The sequence below is a fragment of the Pongo pygmaeus genome, chromosome 6 (genome assembly GCF_028885625.2).
Source record: "Pongo pygmaeus isolate AG05252 chromosome 6, NHGRI_mPonPyg2-v2.0_pri, whole genome shotgun sequence".
NCBI classification, from domain to species: Eukaryota; Metazoa; Chordata; class Mammalia; order Primates; family Hominidae; genus Pongo; species Pongo pygmaeus.
The window spans coordinates 21,682,639-21,705,888 of record NC_072379.2 but is presented as its reverse complement, the minus strand read 5'-3'; the positions used below and the strand labels follow the sequence as shown (position 1 = coordinate 21,705,888).

At 53.7% G+C, this 23,250-nt stretch overlaps 1 protein-coding gene across 2 annotated transcripts; it reads left to right on the top strand.

Moving 5' to 3' along the window:
- The first annotated feature begins 563 nt into the window (after window positions 1-563).
- Window positions 564-17,705, top strand: ASL (argininosuccinate lyase). 2 transcript variants are annotated; one of them, XM_054495120.1, is made up of 17 exons: window positions 564-666; window positions 849-903; window positions 6,605-6,799; window positions 7,171-7,254; window positions 7,706-7,762; window positions 7,893-7,990; window positions 11,392-11,469; window positions 11,551-11,628; window positions 12,121-12,173; window positions 12,514-12,576; window positions 13,587-13,701; window positions 13,871-13,955; window positions 14,054-14,113; window positions 14,390-14,473; window positions 16,785-16,865; window positions 17,307-17,413; window positions 17,518-17,705. In XM_054495120.1, exons 1-17 carry the CDS (start codon window positions 575-577, stop codon window positions 17,660-17,662), a joined length of 1,530 nt encoding a protein of 509 aa, XP_054351095.1. In that variant the 5' UTR covers window positions 564-574; the 3' UTR covers window positions 17,663-17,705. The 2 variants fall into 2 exon arrangements, with proteins under 2 accessions (XP_054351095.1, XP_054351097.2); XM_054495122.2 differs by lacking the exon at window positions 14,390-14,473 and having other exon boundaries at window positions 573-666.
- Window positions 17,706-23,250: the final 5,545 nt, after the last annotated feature.

Here is a 23,250-nt window from a genome sequence, read left to right as displayed (position 1 = left end):
GCTATTTTTTTTTTTAATTAATTTTTTTGTAGAGACGGGATCTTGTTATATTGCCCAGGCTGGTCTCCAACGCTTAGCCTCAAGCGATCCTCCCACCTCGGCCTCCCAAAGTGCTGGGATTACAGCTGTGAGCCACCGCGCCTGGCACAGGCTTTATTTCTGATGCTCCTTCCTTTTTCCTTGATGCCTTTCTCTGTACCTGGCACATAGAGGTGCCTGGTACGTGTTTGTTGAATGAATGAATGAATGAATGAATGAGCGAACATGCCATTTCACCTTATATATCTTGTGAACCCGCCAGGCCCGGGCCTGATGTCATAGCCTCTACCCCTGGCCCGAGTCTCCAGTCCCCTGCGTGTCTGCTGACCACAGCGCGAACGCCAGGGCACTACCCTCCTCAACCCCAGCCCAGGCCCCTTCCCCGTCGGGGTTCCCCCAACCCTTTCCCTGCCCGCTTCCCCGCCCCGGGGCCGCTTAGCCTCCAGCCCGTGTCCCCGCCCACGGCCAGGATTGGAGGACGGAGGCAACGCCTACCCCGCCGGGCGGCCTCCTATTGGCGCGGCCGCCGCCAGGGATGGACACAGGACCGGCGGCTGCTGACGCCATCCCGGCCAGAAAAGCCCTGGCCAGTGGCGGGCGCGACACTATCCGTGCGGCCAGGCGGAGGTGAGTGCGCGGCGGCCGGATGGGCGGGACGGGCGTGGAGGACGCCGAGCACCGTGGCGCGCGCTCACGTCCGCGTCCCCAAGGGCTGCGCTCCCTCAAGCGCAGTGCCCAGACCTCGGAGCCAGCCCGGCCCGGGGGACTCTGCTGGCCAAGGAGGTCGTCAGTCCGGTCTTGTCTTCCAGACCCGGAGGACCGAAGCTTCCGGACGACGAGAAACCGCCCAACATGGCCTCGGAGGTGAGTGGGACCTCGGGGACTCCGGTCCTCCTAGCCTCCAAAGGAGAGAGTGGAGGCGCCAGACCTGCCTTGGGCCACCCTGCTGGGAATCGCCCTCCAGGAAGTAATTTTGAAAATTACCCAGGAAGCCTGCACCCCCAGCCCTCCCGGGCGCATCTTCTGGAGCTCAGCAGTCACCTTTACCGGGACTCACCAGTGTACCCAGGCAGCCCTTGTGGCAAACCCACCAACCCCCACTACTAGGGGTAGAGTGGCTCTGCCCTCACCTCACAGTGATGCCTGCCTGGCCAGGAAAAGTGGCTCCCAAGCCTTCAGCTTTCCACATCTTCCTTCCTTCTTCCCACGTGTCCTCCTGTCAGGTCCCACCCCACACCACATCCCTTCTCCTGCTAGAGCAATTGTTCCTGTTTATAGGATAAGGCTCAGCCCCTAAGTGTTCTTGTCCTTGACTGTGGCATGTGGAAAGAGCCAGGAAAAAGGGGACGTCGCCTCGTGGCTCCAGCAACCCTGGTGCCTGGTCCCTTCCTGTCTCACTGGACCCTGCCTCTTAGGGTCAGCGGCTTCTGGCCTCTCCTCCTGACCACTGGGTTGCTGGATTCCCAGGCAGAGGTTTCCTTCCTTGGGCCACAGTTGATTTATCTGTCAATGGGGGTAATAATAGCTGTTGGCCTCACTCTGTAAGGCACTAGATTATGAGGCCATTGCTTTGGACCCTTCAGGTGAAAGGGGCTGTTCGCCTGATGCTTGATGAAGGGAACTCCGGGAAGCAGGAGGTCTGGGTTCCAGGCCCTTCTGGCCTTCATTAGCTAGCAATTCACTTCCTCTTTCTCAATGCCCTGCAAGCTCAGTGCCCTGCAAGCTTCTGGGTCATGGCACGGGGGGTAGGGCCTGGACTTTGGAGCCAAACAGACTTGGTTTCTGTACCAGTCGCTTGAGCCCTTTAAACCTCTTTCCTCATTTGTGAAATAGGGGTAATATTGCCCACCTCATAAAAGGCCGTAATAACATATGTGAAATCCCTAGCACAGGGCTGAGCAGCAGTAGGTGCTCAATAAATGGTGGCTAACCACAACAATACTGATATTTCTACTTTGGGAGGCCGAGGCGGGAGGATTGCTGAAGCCCAGGAATTCCAGACCAGCCTGGGCAATGTAGTGAGACCCTGTCTTTACAAAAAGATTTTGAAAATTACCCAGGTGTGGTGGCATACACCTGTAGTCTCACAGGAGGCGGAGGCATGAGGATTGCTTGAGCCCAGGAGTTTGAGACTGCAGTGAGCATGATCTCACCACTGCACTCCAGCCCAGGCAACAGAGTGAGATCCAGTTTCAAAAAAATAAAAATAAAAAAACCTGCCAGGCATGGTGGCTCACACCTGTAATCCCAGCACTTTGGGAGGCCGAGGCGGGCAGATCACCTGAGGTTAGGAGTTTGAGACCAGCCTGGCCAAGATGGTGAAACCCCGTCTGTACTAAAAATGCAAAAATTAGCTGGGTGTAGTGGTGGGTGCCTGTAGTCCGAGCTATTCGGGAGGCTGAGGCAGGAGAATCGCTTGAACTCGGGAGGTGTAGGTTGCAGTGAGCCGAGATCACACCACTGCACTCCAGCCTGGGTGACAAAGCAAGACTCCACCTCAAAAAAAGAAAAAAAACCCCACAAATCCAAACTGGTATTTCCCATGTACATTCGACCTTAACTGTTGCTCATTCAACCCAGCCCAACTCAGTGCCCCATCCCCTGGCCCTGAAGAGACCATTCTGGCCCAAATGTGTCCTGGCATGGAGTAGCACCTTCTGCTACCACACTGGGCCTCCACCCTCCTCAGTGCCCAAGGGGAGGCACCTCACTCTGATCTCCCTGTGGGGTCCTATTATGCCTGCCAGTAAGGATAGGAGTTTGGTTCTAGAGCAGAGTGGTCTGGCTTCCAACAAGCCCAGTGTTCCAGGTGACCTCAGGTTGCCCCAGGCCTTCCTGTAGGTTGGCACTAATTGGTTTGGCTGCAGCTCCACTTATTAAGTAGTTGTTTTTATTACCAACAACCTAGGCAGGGTGGCCCAGGAGCCCGCTGGAGGAGGTGGTGCCAGGCTCCTGGCTGAGGGGCAGGCCGGCCCCAATTCTGACTGGCTGGCTCCAGTGATCAGGACCAGGGCCCCACATGGTGCTTTGCTGGAGATCTAGGCTTGGTGGGGCAGCTGTGAGGTAAGGGGCAGGACCAGCTCAAAGATGGGGTGGGGGTGGAGGCCACCTCTGCAGGGCAGAGTCCTTTGGCAGCCAGGACTGTTGGGCATGGAGGGGTCAGCTCACAGCTCAGGGCCAGAGCACCGTAGAGGTCTCTGGGGTGCATACAGGAACCAGGAGTGGAGCTGAAGCATGTCCTATCCCCTGCCAGCCCTCCCTTAGTAACAGCTGGCATTTCTCGAGTCCTTCCTGAGCACCAAGCACCGTGTTATGTATGCAATTTGCAAATATTATCTGATTAAATGCTCACAACAAGGCTATCAGATAGGTACTATTATTATCCTTATCTTATTATTATTATTATTTTTAAGAAGGAGTCTTGCTCTGTCGCCCAAGCTGGAGTACAATGGCGTCATCTCTGCTCACCGCAACCTCTACCTCCAGGATTCAAGTGATTCTCCTGCTTCAGACTCCCAAGTGGCTGGGACTACAGCTTCCTGCCACCGCGCCTGGCTAATGTTTATATTTTTAGTACAGATGAGGTTTCACCACGTTAGCCAGGCTGATCTCGAACTCCTGACCTCAAGCGATCCACCTGCCTGGGCTCCCAACCCTGAGGGTTTTTGTTTTTGTTTTTGTTTTTGTTTTGAGACAGAGTCTTGCTCTGTCACCCAGGCTGGAGTGCAGTGGCATGATCTCAGCTCACTGCAAGCTCCGCCTCCCGGGTTCACGCCATTCTCCTGCCTCAGCGTCCCAAGTAGCTGGGACTACAGGCGCCCACCACCCCCATGCCCGGCTAATTTTTTGTGTTTTTAGTAGAGACGGGGTTTCACCGTGTTAGCCAGGATGGTCTCGATCTCCTGACCTCGTGATCCGCCCACCTCGGCCTCCCAAAGTGCTGGGATTACAGGTGTGAGCCACCACGCCCAGCCCCTGAGGTTTAATAATAGGTGCCAGGCCAGGTGGTTAATAGAAGTCTGGGGCATTGCAGGGGGACAGAGGAGGATATATGTCCCCATTGGCCATTGTAGACTCCCTTCCACAAAAAGGACGTCAGTGAAGTGACATGCCCACCTCTACCCCAGCCTCCTCCCAGTCCTGGGCACTAGGGCTGCTCCCCAGGTGTTCTGTACCCCCTCCCCACTCTGTCCCATGCCCTGGCCTCTGCCCTCTTTCAAAACATAGATGTGGCCGGCGCCTAGGCTCATGCCTGTAATCCCAGCACTTTGGGAAGCTGAGGCTGGAGGACGACTTGAGCCCAGGAGTTCAAGACCAGCCTGGGCAACATAGTGAGACCCTGTCTCTACCAATTATTTTATTTTATTTATTTATTTATTTATTTATTTATTTATTTAGAGACAGAGTCTTGCTCTGTCACCTAGGCTGGAGTGCAGTGGCGTGATCTTGGCTCACTGCAACCTCTGCCTCCCGGGTTCAAGCGATTCTCCTGCCTCAGCCTCCTAAGTAGACGGGACTACAGGCGAGCGCCACCACGCCCGGCTAATTTTTGTATTTTTAGTAGAGACCGGGTTTCACCGTGTTGACCAGGATGGTCTCTATCTCCTGACCTCGTGATCCACCCACCTCAGCCTCCCAAAATGCTGGGATTACAGGCGTGAGCCACCACTCCCAGTCCTATAAAATTTTTTAAAAAATGTCTGGGTGTGGTGGCGCGTGCTTGTAGTCTCAACTATTGGGGAGGCTGAGGCGAGAGGATTGGTTGAGCTCAGGAGTTTGAGGCTGTAGTGAGCTATGATGGTGCCACTGCACTCCAACCTGGGTAACAAAGTCAGACCCTGTGTCTAAAAAAGAATTTAAAGGCCGGGTGCGGTGGCTCACGCCTGTAATCCCAGGACTTTGGGAGGCTGAGGTGGGCAGATCACGAGGTCAGGAGATTAAGACCATCCTGGCTAACACAGTGAAACCCCGTCTGTACTAAAAAAAAAAAAATAAATACAAAAAATTAGCCAGGCATGGTGGCAGGCACCTGTAGTCCCAGCTACTCAGGAGGCTGAGGCAGGAGAATGGCATGAACTGGGAGGTGGAGCTTGCAGTGAGCCAAGATCCCGCCACTGCACTCCAGCCTGGGTGATAAAGAGAGACTCCATCTCAAAAAAAAAAAAAAAGAATTAAAAAAGATTTTTTTAACGAACAAAACAGGCTGGGCACAGTGGCTCATGCCTGTAATCCGAAGCACTTCGGAATGCCAAGGTCAGGGGATCACCTGAGATCAGGAGTTCGAGACCAGTCTGACCAACATGGTGAAACCCCGTCTCTACTAAAAATATAAAACTCAGCCAGGTGTAGTGGCACACACCTAAAATTCCAGCTACTCGGGAGGCTGAGGCAGGAAAATTGGCTTGAAGCCGGGAGGTGGAGGTTGCAGTGAGCCGAGATCACGCCGCTGCACTCCAGCTTAGGCAACAGAGTGAGACTCTATCTCAAAAAAAAAAAACGAACAAAACGTAGATGCCTACGTACCGTTCCTCTGCCCTTGGCTCCTAGGGAGTAAGGGATCACCCAGTGACCTCCTAGGCCAGTGACAATGGGGGTGTCAGGGTGCTTTTCAGAGCCAAGGGGAGCAGTAGGAATTGGCGTCTTAGTCCAGCTCCAAGCTGTGAGGGAGAGAGTTGCAGGGCACTTAAGCTTGGTGGAGACCCTCAAGACCTCTTTGCCTGTCCCTGTAGCAAAGGTTCTGGACACCAGAGCCAAGTCCAGAAGCACTGGTGGAATGGGTGAGAAGTATAGGTTCTGACTTCAGACTGCTGGGCCGCAGCCCTGGCTATCCCACCCCAGGTGAGAGCAGGCTGCTCTGTGCCTCAGTTTCCCCCTCTTCATAGTGGAATTGTATTGGTGCCTACCCCAGAGGGTTGTGTCAACAATTAGGATGGCACCTGGCACCTTGGTCAGTGGTGGGAAAGGTTCCAGAAGCTCTGCTGTGGTCCCAGGGTGCCTCAGGCCCTGCCACCATCTCCTTGGAGGGGTGCCATGTGGTGGGAAAGAACCCCAACTTCAAGGCCACACACAGTGGCTCATGCCTGTAATCCTAGCACTTTCAGAGGCCAAGGTGGGAGGATCACCTGAGGTCAGGAGTTCAAGACCAGCCTGGCCAACATGGTGAAACACCATCTCTACTAATGATACAAAAATTAGCTGGGTGTGGTGGCACGTGCCTGTAATCCCAGCTACTCGGGAGTCTGAGGCAGGAGAATCTCTTGAACCTGGGAGGCAGAGGTTGCAGTGAGCCGAGATGGCACCACTGCACTCCAGCCTGGCCAACAGAGTGAGAATCTGTCTCAAAAAAAAAAAAAAAAAGAACCCAAACTTTTGGTGTTCAGCCATGTTCCCATGCTCACTCCCAGGGTGGTGACTCTGGGAAGGTCTCAGCCTCCTTGTCTGCCCAGTTAGAATGATCTGATGCCCCTGCTACCATCAGACTTGATAAGTTTCCCGAAGACTCTTTGCAAGAAGTGCTGTTCTGGAGGGTGGAGGAGAGACTAATTGTTCTTGCTCTCCTGGCCAGAGTGGGAAGCTTTGGGGTGGCCGGTTTGTGGGTGCAGTGGACCCCATCATGGAGAAGTTCAACGCATCCATTGCCTACGACCGGCACCTTTGGGAGGTGGATGTTCAAGGCAGCAAAGCCTACAGCAGGGGCCTGGAGAAGGCAGGGCTCCTCACCAAGGCTGAGATGGACCAGATACTCCATGGCCTAGACAAGGTACTCGCCGTGGCCCAAGCCCCACCCAAGGCTCCTTCCCTGGGGCCCCAGGCTCCCACCAAATCCCTGAGCAAACAGTGCAGTGTTGCCCATCTGTGGTTTCACATTGAACTAATTATATACTTAAGTGCTGTTTAACTGTGTGCCTTGATGACCGCCTCTCTCCATCCTTTCATGACCCGTGTGGCCCACATGGCTCATGGGTAAAGATGTGCTGGGCCCCAGATGCCCCCTCCCAGGGTGCGCTTCCAGGACTCAGCTCCTGGACAGGGACAGGCAGTCATCAGGGATAGGGTGGGACCAGGGCAGGGGCTCTCTTGGCTGCTGATGCCTGCTCACCTGACCCCTGGCATTGCTGCTACCTGCTATAGGTGGCTGAGGAGTGGGCCCAGGGCACCTTCAAACTCAACTCCAATGATGAGGACATCCACACAGCCAATGAGCGCCGCCTGAAGGTACGACACCTGGAGCCCCACCCCTTTCCTGGCCTCCCCTCTCCACCTTGCCCCGGGACCACTTTGAGCATTAGCACCATCATTCTGTTTACTTCGCCATTGTCAGACAGCAGGTGAGACCTCAGGACATGAGCCAGGCGCCCTGGCTCATGCCTATAATCCTAGCACTTTGGGAGGCTGAGGTGGGAGGATTACTTGAGGCCAGGAGTTCGAGACCAGCCTGGGCAACATAATGAGGTCCCACAACTACAAAAATTAAAAAAAAAAAAAAAAGAAAAGAAAAGAAAGAAGAAAAAGAACAGGCCTCAGCAGAAATGGCAAGAGATTTGGGCAGGACCCGGAGCCCTGGGGTATGGAGGTAGGTTGGCAGGGCTGATGAGGAACCCTGCCGTGCCTGGGTTGACTCCTCCGGGGATATAGACCATGACCCTGGGTCTCACTTCACCTCCAGGAGCTCATTGGTGAAACGGCAGGGAAGCTGCACACGGGACGGAGCCGGAATGACCAGGTGCTTCTAGCCCCTCCACCCGCTGCTCCGTGTTGTCCCAACCTTGAGGCAGTTAGAGCTCTGCAACGGTCCTGGCTCCTCAGGGAAGCAACACATCGGCCTCCCTGAGCACCACCTCCTCCTTGCACAGGTGGTCACGGACCTCAGGCTGTGGATGCGGCAGACCTGCTCCACGCTCTCGGGCCTCCTCTGGGAGCTCATTAGGACCATGGTGGATCGGGCAGAGGCGTGAGTCCTACAGGGACACCCAGGGGGCAGACAGAGGTGTGATGGCAGCCTGAACAGGAGACCTAGGGGGCAGGGGTGAACAGGGTGGGGGTGCCAGGCCCTAGGGGACAGGGGCATCCCAGAACTCCAGGATCGAGGCAGAGCAGCCAGGAGTGGGACATTTCCTGCAGGCCCCAGTACTCCCATGCCAGTCTAGCTCAGCAGGCAGAGAAGACTAACCCTTTGTGGGGCCGGGTGCGGTGGCTCATGCCTGTAATCTCAGCACTTTGGGAGGCCGAGGTGGGTGGATCACCTGAGGTCAGGAGTTCGAGACCAGCCTGGCCAACATGGGGAAACTCTGTCTCTACTACTAAAAATACAAAAATTAGGCAATGTGGTGGTGTGCGCCTGTAATCCCAGCTACTCGGGAGCCTGAGGCAGGAGAACTGCTTGAACCCGAGAGGAGGAGATTGCAATGAGCCGAGATTGCGCCATTGCACTCCAGCCTGGGCTACAGAGCGAGACTCCCGTCTCAAAAAAAAAGAAAAAAAAAAACAAAACTCACCGTTTGCGGATTTGAGGGCAGGAAGCTAAGCCAAGCACAGCTAGCTTGGCTGTGCCTGGAGCAGCCAGAGTCACTCCCCACCCTGCCTGTCCCCCAATCCCCCATCCTAAGCTTCGCCTCCTCACCCAGCCCATCTGGCAAAAGACAGAGCCAAAGGCTGCCTCCTGCTGGCATCAATTCAGGCTTTAGCTTCTGGGACCTGGTGTCTTTGGGACTGGATTTGTTCCTTGCAGACCTGGACGAAGAGCTGCTGAGGAGTCTCCATGTGTTGTCAGAGACCCCTCCTCTTCCTCAACTCCCTGTGACCCCTGTTGTGCAGACTTGGGGGAAAACAAGGGCACAAGAATTGTCACCCAGCAGGTGGGGTGGGGCTGCTAGGAGGAACAGGGAGTATCTGCTACTGAGTTCAGGGTTTCTTTAATTTTTTGTTGTTGTTGTTGTTTGTTTGTTTGTTTGAGACAGGGTTTTGCTCTGTCGCCTAGTCTGGAGTGTAGTGGCGCCATCTGAGCTAACTGCAAACTCTGCCTCCTGGGTTCAAGTGATTCTAGTGCCTCAGCCTCCCAAGTAGCTGAGATTACAGGTGTGCACCACCATGTCCAGCTAATTTTTGTATTTTTTTCAGTAGAGATGGGTTTTGCCATGTTGACTAGGCTGGTCTTGAACTCCTGAGCTCAGGTGATCCGCCCGCCTCGGCCTGCCAAGGTGCTAGGATTACACCCATAAGCCACTGCGCTCGGCTTAATTTTTAAATTTTTAACTTTAAATTGTCTTTAGAGATGAGATCCTGCTCTGTCACCTAGGCTGGAGTGCAGTGGCTCGGTAATAGCTCACTGCAGTCTCAAACTCCTGGACTCAAATGATCCTCCCACCTCAGCTTTCTGAGTAGCTAGGACCACAGGTGTGTACCACCTGCGAGACGGAGTCTTGCTCTGTTGCCCAGGCTGTAGTGCAGTGGCGTGATCTCCACTCACTGCAACCTCTGCCTCCCAGGTTCATGCCATTCTCCTGCCTCAGCCTCCCGACTAGCTGGGATTACAGGTGCCCACCACCACGCCCAGCTAATTTTTTGTATTTTTAGTAGAGACGGGGTTTCACCGTGTTAGCCAGGATGGTCTCAATCTCCTGACCTCATGATCCACCCGCTTCGGACTCTCAAAGTGCTGGGATTACAGGCGTGAACCACCGTGCCCAGCCATGAATTCTTTAAATTTTTTGTAGAAACAGGGTCTCGCTATGTGGCTCAGGCTGGTCTCAAACTCCTGGCCTTAAGTGATCCTTCCCTCTTGGCCTCCCAAAGTGCTGGGATTAAAGGTTTGAGCCACCGTGCCTGGCCTTGAGTACAGAATTTCTTTATGGGGTGATGAAAATGTTCTAAAATTGGTTGTGGTGATGGTTGTACAGTAAACTGTAAACTTTAAATGAGTAAATTGTGAATGATATCTCAGTAAAGCTGGTTTATTTAAAACAACAGGCCAGGCACTGTGGCTCACGCCTGTAATCCCAGCACTTTGGAAGGCTGAGGCAGGTGAATCACCTGAGGTCAGGAGTTCAAGACCAGCCTGGCCAACATGGTGAAACCCCATCTCTATTAAAAATACACAAAATTAGCTGGGTGTGATGGTGGGCACCTGTAATCCCAGCTACTTGGGAGGCAGGAGAATCTCTTGGACCTGGGAGGTGGAGGTTGTAGTGAGCCGAGATCACGCCACTGCATTCCAGCCTGGGCAACAAGAGCGAAACTCTTTCTCAAAAACAACAACAAAAAAAAACAGGCTAGGTATGGTGGCTCATGTTTGTAATCCCAGCCCTTTGGGAGGCCAAGGCAGGAGAATTGCCTGAAACCAGGAGTTTCAGACCACCCGGGACAACATAGCAAGACCTCATCTTTTTTATTTTTATGAGACGGAGTCTCACTCTGTCGCCCAGGCTGGAGTGCAGTGGCGCAATCTCGGCTCACTGCAAGCTCTGCCTCCTGGGTTCACGCCATTCTCCTGCCTCAGCCTCCCGAGTAGCTGGAACTACAGGCGCCCGCCACTACGCCCGGCTAATTTTTTGTATTTTTAGTATAGATGGGGTTTCACCGTGTTAGCCAGGATGGTCTCGATCTCCTGACCTCGTGATCCGCCTGCCTTGGCCTCCCAAAGTGCTGGGATTACAGGCGTGAGCTACCGCTCCTGGCCACAAGACCCCATCTTTACAAAAAACTAAAAATTATCTGGGCATGGTGGCATGTCCCTTTAGTCCCAGCTACTCAGGAGGCTGAGGCAGGAGGATCGCTTGAGCCCAGGAGATTGAAGCAGCAGTGAGCTATGATCATGCCACTGCACTCCAGCCTGGGCAACAGAACGAGACCTTGTCTGTAAAAATAAAAACAAAACAAAACAACAAGAAAACAGGACCGTCACTCACAGCACCTCTGCCTCTGCCCTGCCTACTTGAATGAGGTGCAGGGCATCTCACCTGCTCAGAGCAGCCCTTGAATGAGCCCCAGCTATTTCTAGGGTCCTCAAACGAAACCTCCCACGGCCAAGTCATACCCAACACGGGCCTCCTCCCCTGTTCTGGCCCCTGCTCGTAGATGCTGAGTGACAGAGGCTGGACTTGGGGTGTTTCTGGCAAAGCCTCACTGCAGGAAGCCCCACAGCTCAGGCCCAGTCCTTGGTTCACACGGTCCCACTTCTGGCCTCTTTTGCCCTTAAGACCGATTTGTCCCTGGGAGATCACCAGATCCCTTATTCAGATGGAGTGCTGCAGGGCGACACTTTTTCCAGGGGTGACCCAGGCCTGCAGGGTCCCAGTGTCACAGGCAGGCCTTGCATGAGCCTCCACCCGACCTTCTGCTCCTCCTCTCCCACAGGGAACGTGACGTTCTCTTCCCGGGGTACACCCATTTGCAGAGGGCCCAGCCCATCCGCTGGAGCCACTGGATTCTGAGGTGAGCCAGGTGAGGTGCAGGGGCTGTGCTAGAGGGGAGGACCCCGGCTGCCCTGACCCTCCTGCCCCTGGCTTCCCACAGCCACGCCGTGGCGCTGACCCGAGACTCTGAGCGGCTGCTGGAGGTGCGGAAGCGGATCAATGTCCTGCCCCTGGGGAGGTGGGTGAGGCTCCAGTGCCCCGAGGGCCTGGTGGGGGTGGCTGCTGCATAGCCTTAGGGATTAACAGAGCTGGGAAGGGCAGAGTGGGACAGAAAACTGCCTTATCTGCTCAGCTGGGGACCCTGCTCTCGCTAAGGTGGGGATGACCAAGCCATTGAATGTGTCTGAGCAGGGCCAGAGCCCTCCAGCAAGGCTCCTGGCAAGCCCAGCCTGCTGCCTTCAGCCTGACATATGGGAACATGTGTCAGGAGACAAGTGTCCTGCACCCAGGGTGACTTGGTGCTTGGGGACAAGTGTTTTGTGGACACTTGGGGACAAGTATTCTGTACCCAAGGAGACTGGGCCAGGGAAGAGGCTGAGCGCCAGGTGGTTGCCCTGGCAACCAGGACTTGGTTCTCTGTGTGTGCGTTCGTGTATGTGTGTGTGTGTGTGTGTGTGTGTCAGGGCTGCCTGCCAGGAGGCCTGGTCACCATGAATCCCTGTCCCTGCAGTGGGGCCATTGCAGGCAATCCCCTGGGTGTGGACCGAGAGCTGCTCCGAGCAGGTGAGACATCCTGCCCCTCCTCCCCAGGGAGAATCACCCTCAGCACCCGCTAGGACCTGCAGACACACCTGAAACCAGAGGGCAGGGGCCTGTGGCTCCTGGTGAAACCTTCATTCATTGCCTACGGGCACTGAGGTCATCAAGTCCAGGGGTCACTCATGGCAGGGATGCCTGGTACTGAGAGACTCAGGGCTCCTGCCTCCCTCCTGGGACTGTGCAAAAGATCCCTCCCCCCAGCTGCTGCCCCACTCTGATCGGGGAGGGGGCTGGGCAACCTAGTTGGGGGAGAGGGGGCCACTCCCTGTCCTCCAGCTTACCCCTGCTTCCTCCCACCCCCCAGAACTCAACTTTGGGGCCATCACTCTCAACAGCATGGATGCCACTAGTGAGCGGGACTTTGTGGGTGAGTCTTGGGGAGCCAGTCCCCTGCCCTGTGCCTCCCTTTAGTCCTTCAGCCCAGCTTCTCTCCAGTTTCCTCCCACACCTCCACGGACAGGCTGGTTGTGGTAATATTGTACGCTGAAGTGTAAACCTTAAATGGGTAAATTGGGTGGGGCATGGTGGTTCATGCCTGTAATCCCAGCACTGGCCAACATGGTGAAACCCCATCTCTACTAAGAATACAAAATTTAGCTGGGCGTGTGGTGGCAGGTGCCTATAATCCCAGCTACTCAGGAGGCTGAGGCCAGAGAATCGCTTGAACCCAGGAGGCAGAGGCTGCAGTGAGCCGAGATGGCGTCAGTGCACTCCAGCCTGGGCAACAAGAGCGAAACTCCATCTCAAAAAATAAAATAAAATAAAAATAAATAGGCCAGGCATGGTGGCTCACGCCCCTAATCCTAGCACTTTGGGAGGCCGAGGCAGGTGGATCACATGAGGTCAGGAGTTCAAGACCAACCTGGCCAACATGGTGAAACCCCGTCTCTACTAAAAGCACAAAAATTAGCTGGGCATGGTGGTGCATGCCTGTAATCCCAGCTACTCGGGAGGCTAAGGAAGGAGATTCACTGGAACCCGGGAGGTAGAGGTTGCAGTGAGCCGAGATTGTGCCACTGCACTCCAGCCTGTGCGATGGGAGCGAGACTCCATCTCAAAAAAATAAATAAATAAATGGATAAATTGTATGTGAGTGATAACTCAGTAAAGCTGGTTTATTTAAAACAACAACAATAACAAAAAACAGGCTAGGTGCAATGGCTCACGTTTGTAATCTTAGCACTTTGGGAGACCAAAGCAGGAGGATTGCTTGAGCCCACGAGTTTCAGACCAGCTTGGGCGACATAGCACAACCCCATCTTTATGAAAAAGGAAAATCAGGCGGGTCCCCCCACCGCCTAACCTCCTCCTGCCGTCTGTATGGTCAGGCTAGGTGGGGATGGGAGAGGCCTGGTGACTGGGAACCTTTTCTCCCAGCCGAGTTCCTCTTCTGGGCTTCGCTGTGCATGACCCATCTCAGCAGGATGGCCGAGGACCTCATCCTCTACTGCAGCAAGGAATTCAGCTTTGTGCAGCTCTCAGATGCCTACAGGTAAGCCCTGAACTGCCACCTCCATCTGCCCCTGCTGGCCTCTGTATTCCCCGCCGCCCGCGGACGTGGCTTCCTTCCTCCCCGCCCCACCCCTCCTCCAGATCTGGCCATTGCGCTGCTGGACCAGCCAAGGGTCCAGCCCCTTCAGCGCCAGCACCTCTGTCCCCAGCACGGGAAGCAGCCTGATGCCCCAGAAGAAAAACCCCGACAGTTTGGAGCTGATCCGGAGCAAGGCTGGGCGTGTGTTTGGGCGGGTGAGCAAGGCAGGGGGAGGGGCGGGGCCTCTGGGCTGATGGTGGGTGGCCGGGGGCAGGATCCCGGGTCCAGCCCCTGTGCCTCCCTCTTCCCGCAGTGTGCCGGGCTCCTGATGACCCTCAAGGGACTTCCCAGCACCTACAACAAAGACTTACAGGTGCGAGGCCGGGGGAGGCCTGGCTACTACGTGCCAGTTCTCAGGGCTCTGGCACACCCAGGCAGGGCCCCATCCCGGGATTGCCATACATCCTCCCATCCTGTGCACACAGCTCCATCCGTGGCTGCCCTTGAACTCTCTGCCCTTCCTTTGTTGGGGTATTGAGTGTTCTTCCCATGGAAGGCAGTGGAGATGCCTCAGTAGGGGAGTGGGGCTGTGGGCACCCTGGGTGCCAGGGGGCTGCTAGGCCCTCACCTCCTGCCATGTGCCTCCCAGGAGGACAAGGAAGCTGTGTTTGAAGTGTCAGACACTATGAGTGCCGTGCTCCAGGTGGCCACTGGCGTCATCTCTACGCTGCAGGCAAGACATCACCCACCTGCTTCTCCTCCCCTAGGTCCCAGGCACTGGGGTGGGCATTCGGGGAGAGTGGCCTTGGGAGGAGGTGAGGTGGGGCTGGAGGACCTGGGGCAGGGAAGGAGAGGTGTGCTCGCTCCTGCTCCTGGGGAACAGGGAATGGACAGAAACTGCTGCCATGCAGTGGAAGTAGATGAGACTCAGGGGGCCTGGGGCCTGTCAACTGGCCTGACCAGAACTCTTTAAAAGAAGAAAATCTATACAAAAGGCCAGGTGCAGTGGCTCATGCCTGGAACCTCACACTTTGGGAGGCCGAGGCAGATGGAGCACTTGAGGTCAGGGGTTTGAGACCAGCCTGGCCAACATGGCGTAACCACGTCTCTACTAAAAATACAAAAATTAGCCGGGCGTGATGGCCCGCCCACACCTGTAATCCCAGCTACTCAGGAGGCGGAGGCAGGAGAATCGCTTGAACCTAGGAGGTGGAAGTTGTAGTGAGCCAAGATCATGCCGCTGCACTCCAGCCTGGACCACAGAGTAAAACTCCATCTACAAATATATAAATTAAATTAAATTAAATATCTTTAAAAAACATTTTTTAGAGACAGGGTCACTCTCTGTCACCCAGGCTGGAGTGCAGTGGTGCGGTAGTAGCTCACTGCAGCCTCAAACTCTTGGGCTCAAGTGATCCTCCCACCTCAGTCTCCAGAGTAGCTGGGACTACAAACATGCGCCACCATGCCTGGCTAATTTTTTTATTTTTTGTAGAGACAGGGTCTCCCTATGTTTCCCAGGCTGGTCTCAAATTCCTGGCCCCAAGCCACCCTCCCACCTTGGTCTCCCAAGGTGCTGGGATTACAGGCATGAGCCACTTTGCCTGGCTGATTTCTTTTAAAATCAATTATTATGGGAAATTTATGTATATAACAGCTAGAGAATGCATAATGAACCCTATGTACCGACACCCAGCTTCAGTGATAATCAACTCATGGACATCCTGGCTCCAGCTGTCTTTACCCACAGCTCTCTCCCACTCCCTTACCCCCTTATTTTGAAGCAAATTCCCATCATCACATCATTTCATTCCTAAATAGTTCAGGATATGTCTTGAAATCAGTGTTTCTTGGCTGGGTGCAGAGCCTCATGCCTGTAATCCCATCAATTTTCAAGACTAAGGTGGGCAGATCACTTGAGGTCAGGAGTTCGAGACCAGCCTGGCCAACATGGCGAAACCCCGTCTTTACTAAAAATATAAAAATTAGCTGGGTGTGGTGGTACACGCCTGTAATCCCAGCTACTCAGGAGGCTGAGGCAGGAGAATTGCTTGAACCCAGGAGATGGAGATTGCAGTGAGCAGAGATCACGCCACTGCGCTCCAGCCTGTGTGACAGTGCAAGACTCCATCTCAAAAAAAAAAAAAAGGCAGTGTTTCTGAAAGCTAGTCCCCCAACTAGCAGCACCAGTGTCACCTCAGAAGTCCTGAGAAATGTGATGTGAGGCCCCACTCCAGATGGCTGAATCAGAGACTCTGGGGGTGCTCCCCAGCAATTTGTATTTTTTCTTACTAAATTCTCCAGTGGCTAGGCCTGGTGGCTCATGCTTGTAATCCCAGCACTTTGAGAGGCTGAGGCAGGAGAAGCACTTGAGCCCAAGAGTTCAAAACCAGCCTGAGCAACATAGCGAGACCCTGTCTGTAAAATTTAAAAAATTAAATTAGCCAGTCGTGATGGCATGTACCTGTGGTCTCAGCCACTTAGGAGACTGATGTGGGAGGATCCCTTGAGCCCAGGAGCTCAACGATGCAGAGAGCTAGGATTGTGACATTGCACTCCAACTTGGGCGACAGAGCAAGCCCCTGTCTCAAAAAAGCCCAAAACAACAACAACAAATTAGCTGGGCACAGTGGCGTGCATGGCTGTAGTCCCAGCTACTCGGGAGGCTGAGGCTGGAAGATCCCTTGAGTCCAGGCTGCAGAGGGCTATAATGGCCACTGCACTCCAGCCTGGGCAACAGAGCAAGACCCTGTCTCCTAAAACAGAAAACAAATCCTCCAGGAACATCTGATGCATGTAAAGATAAGGACTCTTTGAAAACATAAAGGCCAGTAAAACATACAGGCCAGTAAGCGTTAATAGCGCACATAAATATTATCAATAATTATGAGAAGATGGTTCAAGTTGAGAGTGAGACAGAGCCGAGTGGGTAAGAGAGTATCTGCCCAAGGCAGGGACGTCCTGGCAGAGGGGCAGGTCCTGGGCCTGGCAGCTTCAGACCCCAGGGTCCCCAGGGCTCACCACTCACCCACCTGTGCCCCCAGATTCACCAAGAGAACATGGGACAGGCTCTCAGCCCCGACATGCTGGCCACTGACCTTGCCTATTACCTGGTCCGCAAAGGGGTAAGTGTGTAGCAGCCAGGGGGAGGGTGAGGAGATGGGGTGCCCCCCAGAGGGTGGGGGAGCTCAGGAATGGGTGCAAGCGGCCCAGCCTGGTGGCTCACCCCTGTAATCCCAGCACTTTGGGAGGCCGAGGTGGGCGGGTCACTTGAGGCCATGAGTTCGAGACCAGATGGTCTCTTTTGTTGTAAAAATACAACAATTAGCTGGGTGTGGTAGCACACTCCTGTAATCCCAGCTACTTGGGAGGCTGAGGCAGGAGAATCGCTTGAACCTGGGAGGTGGAGGTTGCAGTGAGGTGAGATCGCGCCACTACACTCCAGCCTGGGCAACAAAGCGAGACTTTGTGTCAAAAAGAAAAAAAAGGAAGGGGGTGCAGGCAATGGAGGCAGATCAGGGCATGGAGAAAGCTGCCTCAGCACCATCTTCCTCCCTGGCACCCAGATGCCATTCCGCCAGGCCCACGAGGCCTCCGGGAAAGCTGTGTTCATGGCCGAGACCAAGGGGGTCGCCCTCAACCAGCTGTCACTGCAGGAGCTGCAGACCATCAGGTGCGGCCCATCCCCTTCCCCATGCTGCCTCCTAGGAAGTGAGCCTGGGTGCCTGGAGCCCAGGGTGGCCCGGTGCCCTGGCCCACCTCTTCCTCTCTCCCCAGCCCCCTGTTCTCGGGCGACGTGAGCTGCGTGTGGGACTACGGGCACAGTGTGGAGCAGTATGGTGCCCTGGGCGGCACTGCGCGCTCCAGCGTCGACTGGCAGATCCGCCAGGTGCGGGCGCTACTGCAGGCACAGCAGGCCTAGGTCCTCCCACACCTGCCCCCTAATAAAGTGGGCGTGAGAAGAGGCTGCCGTGTGTTTCCTGCCCCAGCCTGGCTCCCTCATTGCTGGGCTTTCTGGGGCTGGCCAGTGGGGACAGTCAGGGACTGGAGAGGCAGGGTGGGGTGGCCTGTAATCCCAGCACTTTGGAAGGGCAAGGTGCGAGGATGCTTGAGGCCAGGAGTTTGACACAGCCTGGGCAACACAGGGAGACCCCCATCTCTACTCAATAATAAAACAAATAGCCTGGCGTGGTGGCCCATGCATATAGTCCCAGCTACTTGTAAGGCTGAGGTGAGAGGACTCTTGTGCCCAGGAGTGGAGGCTGCAGTGAGCTATGATCACGCCACTGCATTCCAGCCTGGATAACAGTGAGACCCTGTCTCTAAAAATAAATAAATAAATGAAAAGTAAATGGAAGCAGAGAAAACTGGGCAAGGGCAATGAGAGTCATAGACGGGAAGGGAAGAGGGGGCTCCCATCATAGCCTCTGCTCTGTCCAGGCCCCATCCCCTTCAAACAGGGTATCACAGTGACCTCCTAGGCCAGGAGCGATGGCTCACGCCTGTAATCCTAGCACTTTGGGAGGCCTGGGCAACAGCAAGACTCCAGCTACCACATTAAAAAAAAAACATGAATGAAAGCAAAAACAAAACAACTAGCCAAACTGGGCGCGGTGGCTCACACCTGTAATCCCAGCACTGTAGGAGGCTGAGGCTGGTGGATCACTTGAGACCAGGAGTTCGAGACCAGCCTGGCCAACATAGTGGAACCCCATCTCTAATAAAAATACAAAAATTAGCCGGGCGTGGTGGCGCATGCCCATAATCCCAGCTATTCGGGAGGCTGAGGCAGGAGAATTGCTTGAACCCAGGAGACAGAGGTTGCAGTGAGCCAAGACTGTATTACTGCACTCCAGCCTGGGCCACAGAGCGAGACTCTGTCTAAAAACAACAAAAACTAGCCAGTTGTGGTGGTGTGTGCCTATAGTCCCAGTTAAGTGGAAGGCTGAGGCGGGAGGATTGCTTGAGCCCAGCAGTAGGAGGCTGCAGTGAGCTGTGATGGCACCACTGTACTCCAGCCTGGGAAACAGAGCAAGACCCTGTCCCTAAAAGAAAAAAGAAAAGAAATATCTGAAACTTATATTAACAACAAAGATAAACAAGCTAAACTCAAGGAAGAATGAATAACCCCTACCACGTGATTTTGGGAGCAATGACAGATTTTGTTAAAGAACCAAGGCTGGGTGCAGTGGCTCATGCCTGTAATCCCAGCACTTTGGGAGGCCAAGGCGGGCAGATCACCTGAGGCCAGGAGTTCGAGACCAGCCTGGCCAATATGGTGAAACCCCATCTCTACTAAAAATACAAAAAAAAAATTCCCGGGCGTGGTGGGGAATGCCTGTAATCCCAGCTACTTGGGAGGCTGAGGGAGAAGAATCACTTGAACCTGGGAGGTGGAGGTTGCAGTGAACTGAGATTGTGCCACTGCACTCCAGCCTGGCTGACAGAGGTAGACTGTGTCTCAAAAAAAAAAAAAAAAAAAAAGGAACCAAAACCCAGACTCCAACAGTGAGGACGTGACACCAAATCCCCAAAAGGGTCAAAGCTCTGGGTCACAGATAAAATCTTCCAGAGCAGTTGTTCTCAGACTGTCATTCCTGGCCACCATAATTTTCTCCGAGGAGCTTGTTAGAAATGCAAACTTTCTGGCAGGGCACAGTGGCTCACGCCTGTAATCCCAGCACTTTGGGAGGCCAAGGCGGGCAGATCACCTTGAGGTCAGGAGTTCAAGACCAACCTGGTCAACAGGGTGAAACCCCATCTCTACCAAAAATACAAAAATTAGCCAGGCGTGGTGGGGAATGCCTGTAATCCCAGCTACTCAGGAGGCTGAGGCAGGAGAATCACTTGAATCTAGGAGGGGGAGGTAGCAGTGAGCCGAGATCGCGACACTGGCTCCAGTCTGGGTGACAGAGCAAGACTCTGTTTCAAAAAACAACAACAAAAAACACACAGTGACCTAAGAAAAAAAAGAAAAGAAAAAAGCGTGGCATGATGGTGCACACCTGTAATCCCAGCTACTCAGGAGGCTGAGCCAGGATTGTTTGAGGCTAGGAGTTCAAGACCAACCTGGGCAACATTGTGAGACTCTGTCTCATTAGGGAAAAAAAATGACTTCCTGCCTTGGGTGTCATTGGCAGGACTGTTGGGACCTGATGGGTATGGGTGGCCCCGTCAGTCACTGTGCATCTCCCTTCCTTCCCAGCGTCCCCTGGGCTCCCCCTGCCCTCATTCACCTCTTGCTGAACCTACCCTTTCCTGGACCATTCAGGCACCATCACGGGTATTGCTCAGGCTGAGGCCTGTACCAGCACCGCAAGGGTGACCTGTGACCTCCTAAGGGGCATGGTGTATGGAGAGGTAAGGTCAGCCATCCAGCTAGTATGTGATGCCAGCCACTGGGTTAGCTTCCTGCAAAACCGACACCTCCTCCACCCTAGAGAGTGATGTACAGATAAATTCCCCCACACTGACCTTGAGGGGAGGGTGACTGGGATGCAGGGCCTGGAGGGGACCTGCACCTTGCTGCAGTCAAGGGAGGCATGGCTACACCAAGCCTGCAGAGAGCCCTGAGGCCAGGCCGGGCACACGGCAAGTGTTCAGTAGAGAGCCCATGGTGACACAGAGACCTCTTCTATGCAAATCTCACCAAACTCCTGATAAGAGATGTCTGAAATCAGAGGACAAATACGGTGGTTTATGCATGTAATCCCGACAGTTTGGGAGGCCAAGGTGGGAGGACTGCTTGAAGCCAGGAGTTCAGTTCAAGACCAGCCTGGGCAACATAGCAAGATCCCAGCTACCACGTTAACAACAACAACAAAAAAAACAGTCTGGGTGTGGTGGCTCACGCCTGTAATCCCAGCACTTTAGGAGGCCAAGGCGGGTGGATCACGAGGTCAGGACTTCAAGACCAGCCTGGCCAAGATGGTAAAACCCCATCTCCACTAAAAATACAAAAAATTAGCCAGGCACTGCCTATAGTCCCAGCTACTCGGGAGGCTGAGACAGGATACTGGCGTGAACCCGGGAGGCAGAGCTTGCACTGAGTGGAGATCATGTCACTGCAATCCAGCCTGGGTGACAGAGCGAGACTCTGTCTCAAAAAAAAAAAAAAAAAAAAAAAGCTGGATGCGGTGCCAGGCACCTGTAATCCCAGCTACTCGGGAGGCTAAGGCAGGAGAATTGCTTGAACCCGGGAGGTGGAGGTTGCCGTGAGCTGAGATTGTGCCATTGTACTCCAGCCTGGGGAACAAGAGCGTGACTTCGCCTCAAAAAAAAAAACAAGCCAAGCCAGGCACAGTGGCTCACACCTGTAATCCCAGCACGGTGGGAAGCTGAGGCCGGTGGATCACTTGATGCCAGGAGTTTGAGACGAGCCTGGCCAATATATTGGAACCCCATCTCTAATAAAAATACAAAAATTAGCCGGGCGCGGTGGTGCACGCCTGTAGTCCCAGCCACTCGAGAGGCTGAGTCATGAGAATTGCATGAACCTGGGAGGTGGAGGTTGCAGTCAGCTGAGACCATGCCACTGCACTCCTGCCTAGGTGACAGCCTTCTCAAAAAAAAAAAAAAAAAAGAAAAAAAACAACCAAACGTTTTAAATAATTTCATTTCATTTTATTTTTAAAAAATTGAGATGGGCTCTATGTTTCCCAGGCTAGTCTCAAACTCCTGAGCTCAAGCCTTCCACCTATCTCACCCTCCCAAAGTGCTGGGATTATAGGCATGAGCCACCACACCCGGCCTACCACAAATTTAATGGCTCAACATGTGTAATCTGATAATTCTGGACATCACAAGTCTGAAATTGGTTTTACCGAGAAGAAATCAAGTGTCAGCCAGGATCTGGAGGAGGATCCATTTCCTTGTTTTTTCCATTTTCTAGAGGCCACCTGCATTCCTTGGCTTGTAGTTCGTTCTTCCATCTGCAGGAGCAGTGGTGTAGCATCTTCAAGTGTCTCTCTGCTTCCATTGTCAATCTTTTTTGTTTGTTTGTTTTTATTTTTATTTTTTGAGACATAGTCTCGCTCTGTTGCCCAGGCTGGAGTACAATGGTGCAATCTCGGTTCACTGCAACCTCCTCCGCCTGGGTTCAAGTGATTCTCCTGCCTCAGCCTCCCAAGCAGCTGGGATTACAGGCACCTGCCATCAGGCCTGGTTAATTTTTTTTGTATTTTTAGTAGAGATGGGGTTTTGCCACGTTGGTCAGGCTGGTCTTGAACTCCTGACCTCAGGTGATCCAGCCACCTCGGCCTCCCAAAGTGCTAGGATTATAGGTGTGAGACACCCTACCCCAGCCTAATGCCATTACTTTCTTTTTTCTTTTTCTTTTTTTTTTTTTTTTTGAGAAAGGGTCTCGCTCTGTCGCCCAGGCTTGGAGTGCAGTGGCGTGATCTTGGCTCACTGCAAGCTCTGCCTCCCGGATTCACGCCATTCTCCTGCCTCAGCCTCCTGAGTAGCTGGGACTACAGGCGCCTGCTACCAGGCCTGGCTAATTTTTTTTGTATTTTTAGTAGAGACGGGGTTTCACCATGTTAGGCAGGATGGTCTCGATGTCCTTACCTCGTGATCCGCCTGCCTCAGCCTCCCAAAGTGCTGGGATTACAGGCATGAGCCACCACACCCGGCTGTGCCATTACTTTCAATGGCAAAACCTGCAATTACTTTTGGACGGATACAATAGTAACATCAAGGATCACTGGTCATAGATCAGCATGACAGATATTATTACAATAATAATAGGCTGGCGCGGTGGCTCACACCTGTTATCCCAGCACTCCGGGAGGCCGAGGCAGGTGGATCACCTAAGGTCAGAAGTTCAAGACCAGCCTGACTAACATGGTGAAACCCCATCTCAACTAAAATGCTAAAAATTAGCCAGGCGTGGTGGTGCATGCCTCTAGTCCCAGCTCCTTGGGAGGCTGAGGTAGCAGAATCGGTTGAACCCCGGAGGTGGAGGTTGTAGTGAGCCAACATCATGCCATTGCACACCAGCCTGGGTAACAAAAGCAAAACTCTATCTCATTAAGTAAATAGATAAATAAATAAAGCCTGGGTAACAAGAGTGAAACTCTATCTCAATAAATAAATAAATAAATAAATAAAACTATAATGCTGGGCGCAGAGGTTCACGCCTGTAATCCCAGCACTTTGGGAGGCTGAGGCGGGTGGATCACCTGAGGTCAGGAGTTTGAGACCAGCCTGGCCAACATGGTGAAACCCCATCTCTACTAAAAATACAAAACTTAGCTGGACATGGTGGTGGGTGCCTGTAATCTCAGCTACTCGGGAGGCTGAGGCAGAATTGCTTGATCCCAGGAGGCAGAAGTTGTAGTGAGCCAAGATCGCACCATTGCACTCCAGCCTGGGTGACAAGAGCAAGACTCTGTCTTAAAAAAAAAAATAAAATAAAATAGTGGCTGGGCGTGGTGGCTCACGCCTGTAATCCCAGCACTTTGGGAAGCCGAGGTGGGTGGATCACCTGAGGTCAGGAGTTCAAGACCA

Excerpts from the sequence above, each read along its gene's own strand:
- ASL (XM_054495120.1), top strand. The coding sequence starts at position 575 with ATGGACACAGGACCGGCGGCTGCTGACGCCATCCCGGCCAGAAAAGCC. Across the intron at positions 7,763-7,892 it reads GACGGAGCCGGAATGACCAG|GTGGTCACGGACCTCAGGCT; the intron begins GTGCTTCTAGCC and ends CTCCTTGCACAG. Across the intron at positions 12,577-13,586 it reads TAGTGAGCGGGACTTTGTGG|CCGAGTTCCTCTTCTGGGCT; the intron begins GTGAGTCTTGGG and ends CTTTTCTCCCAG.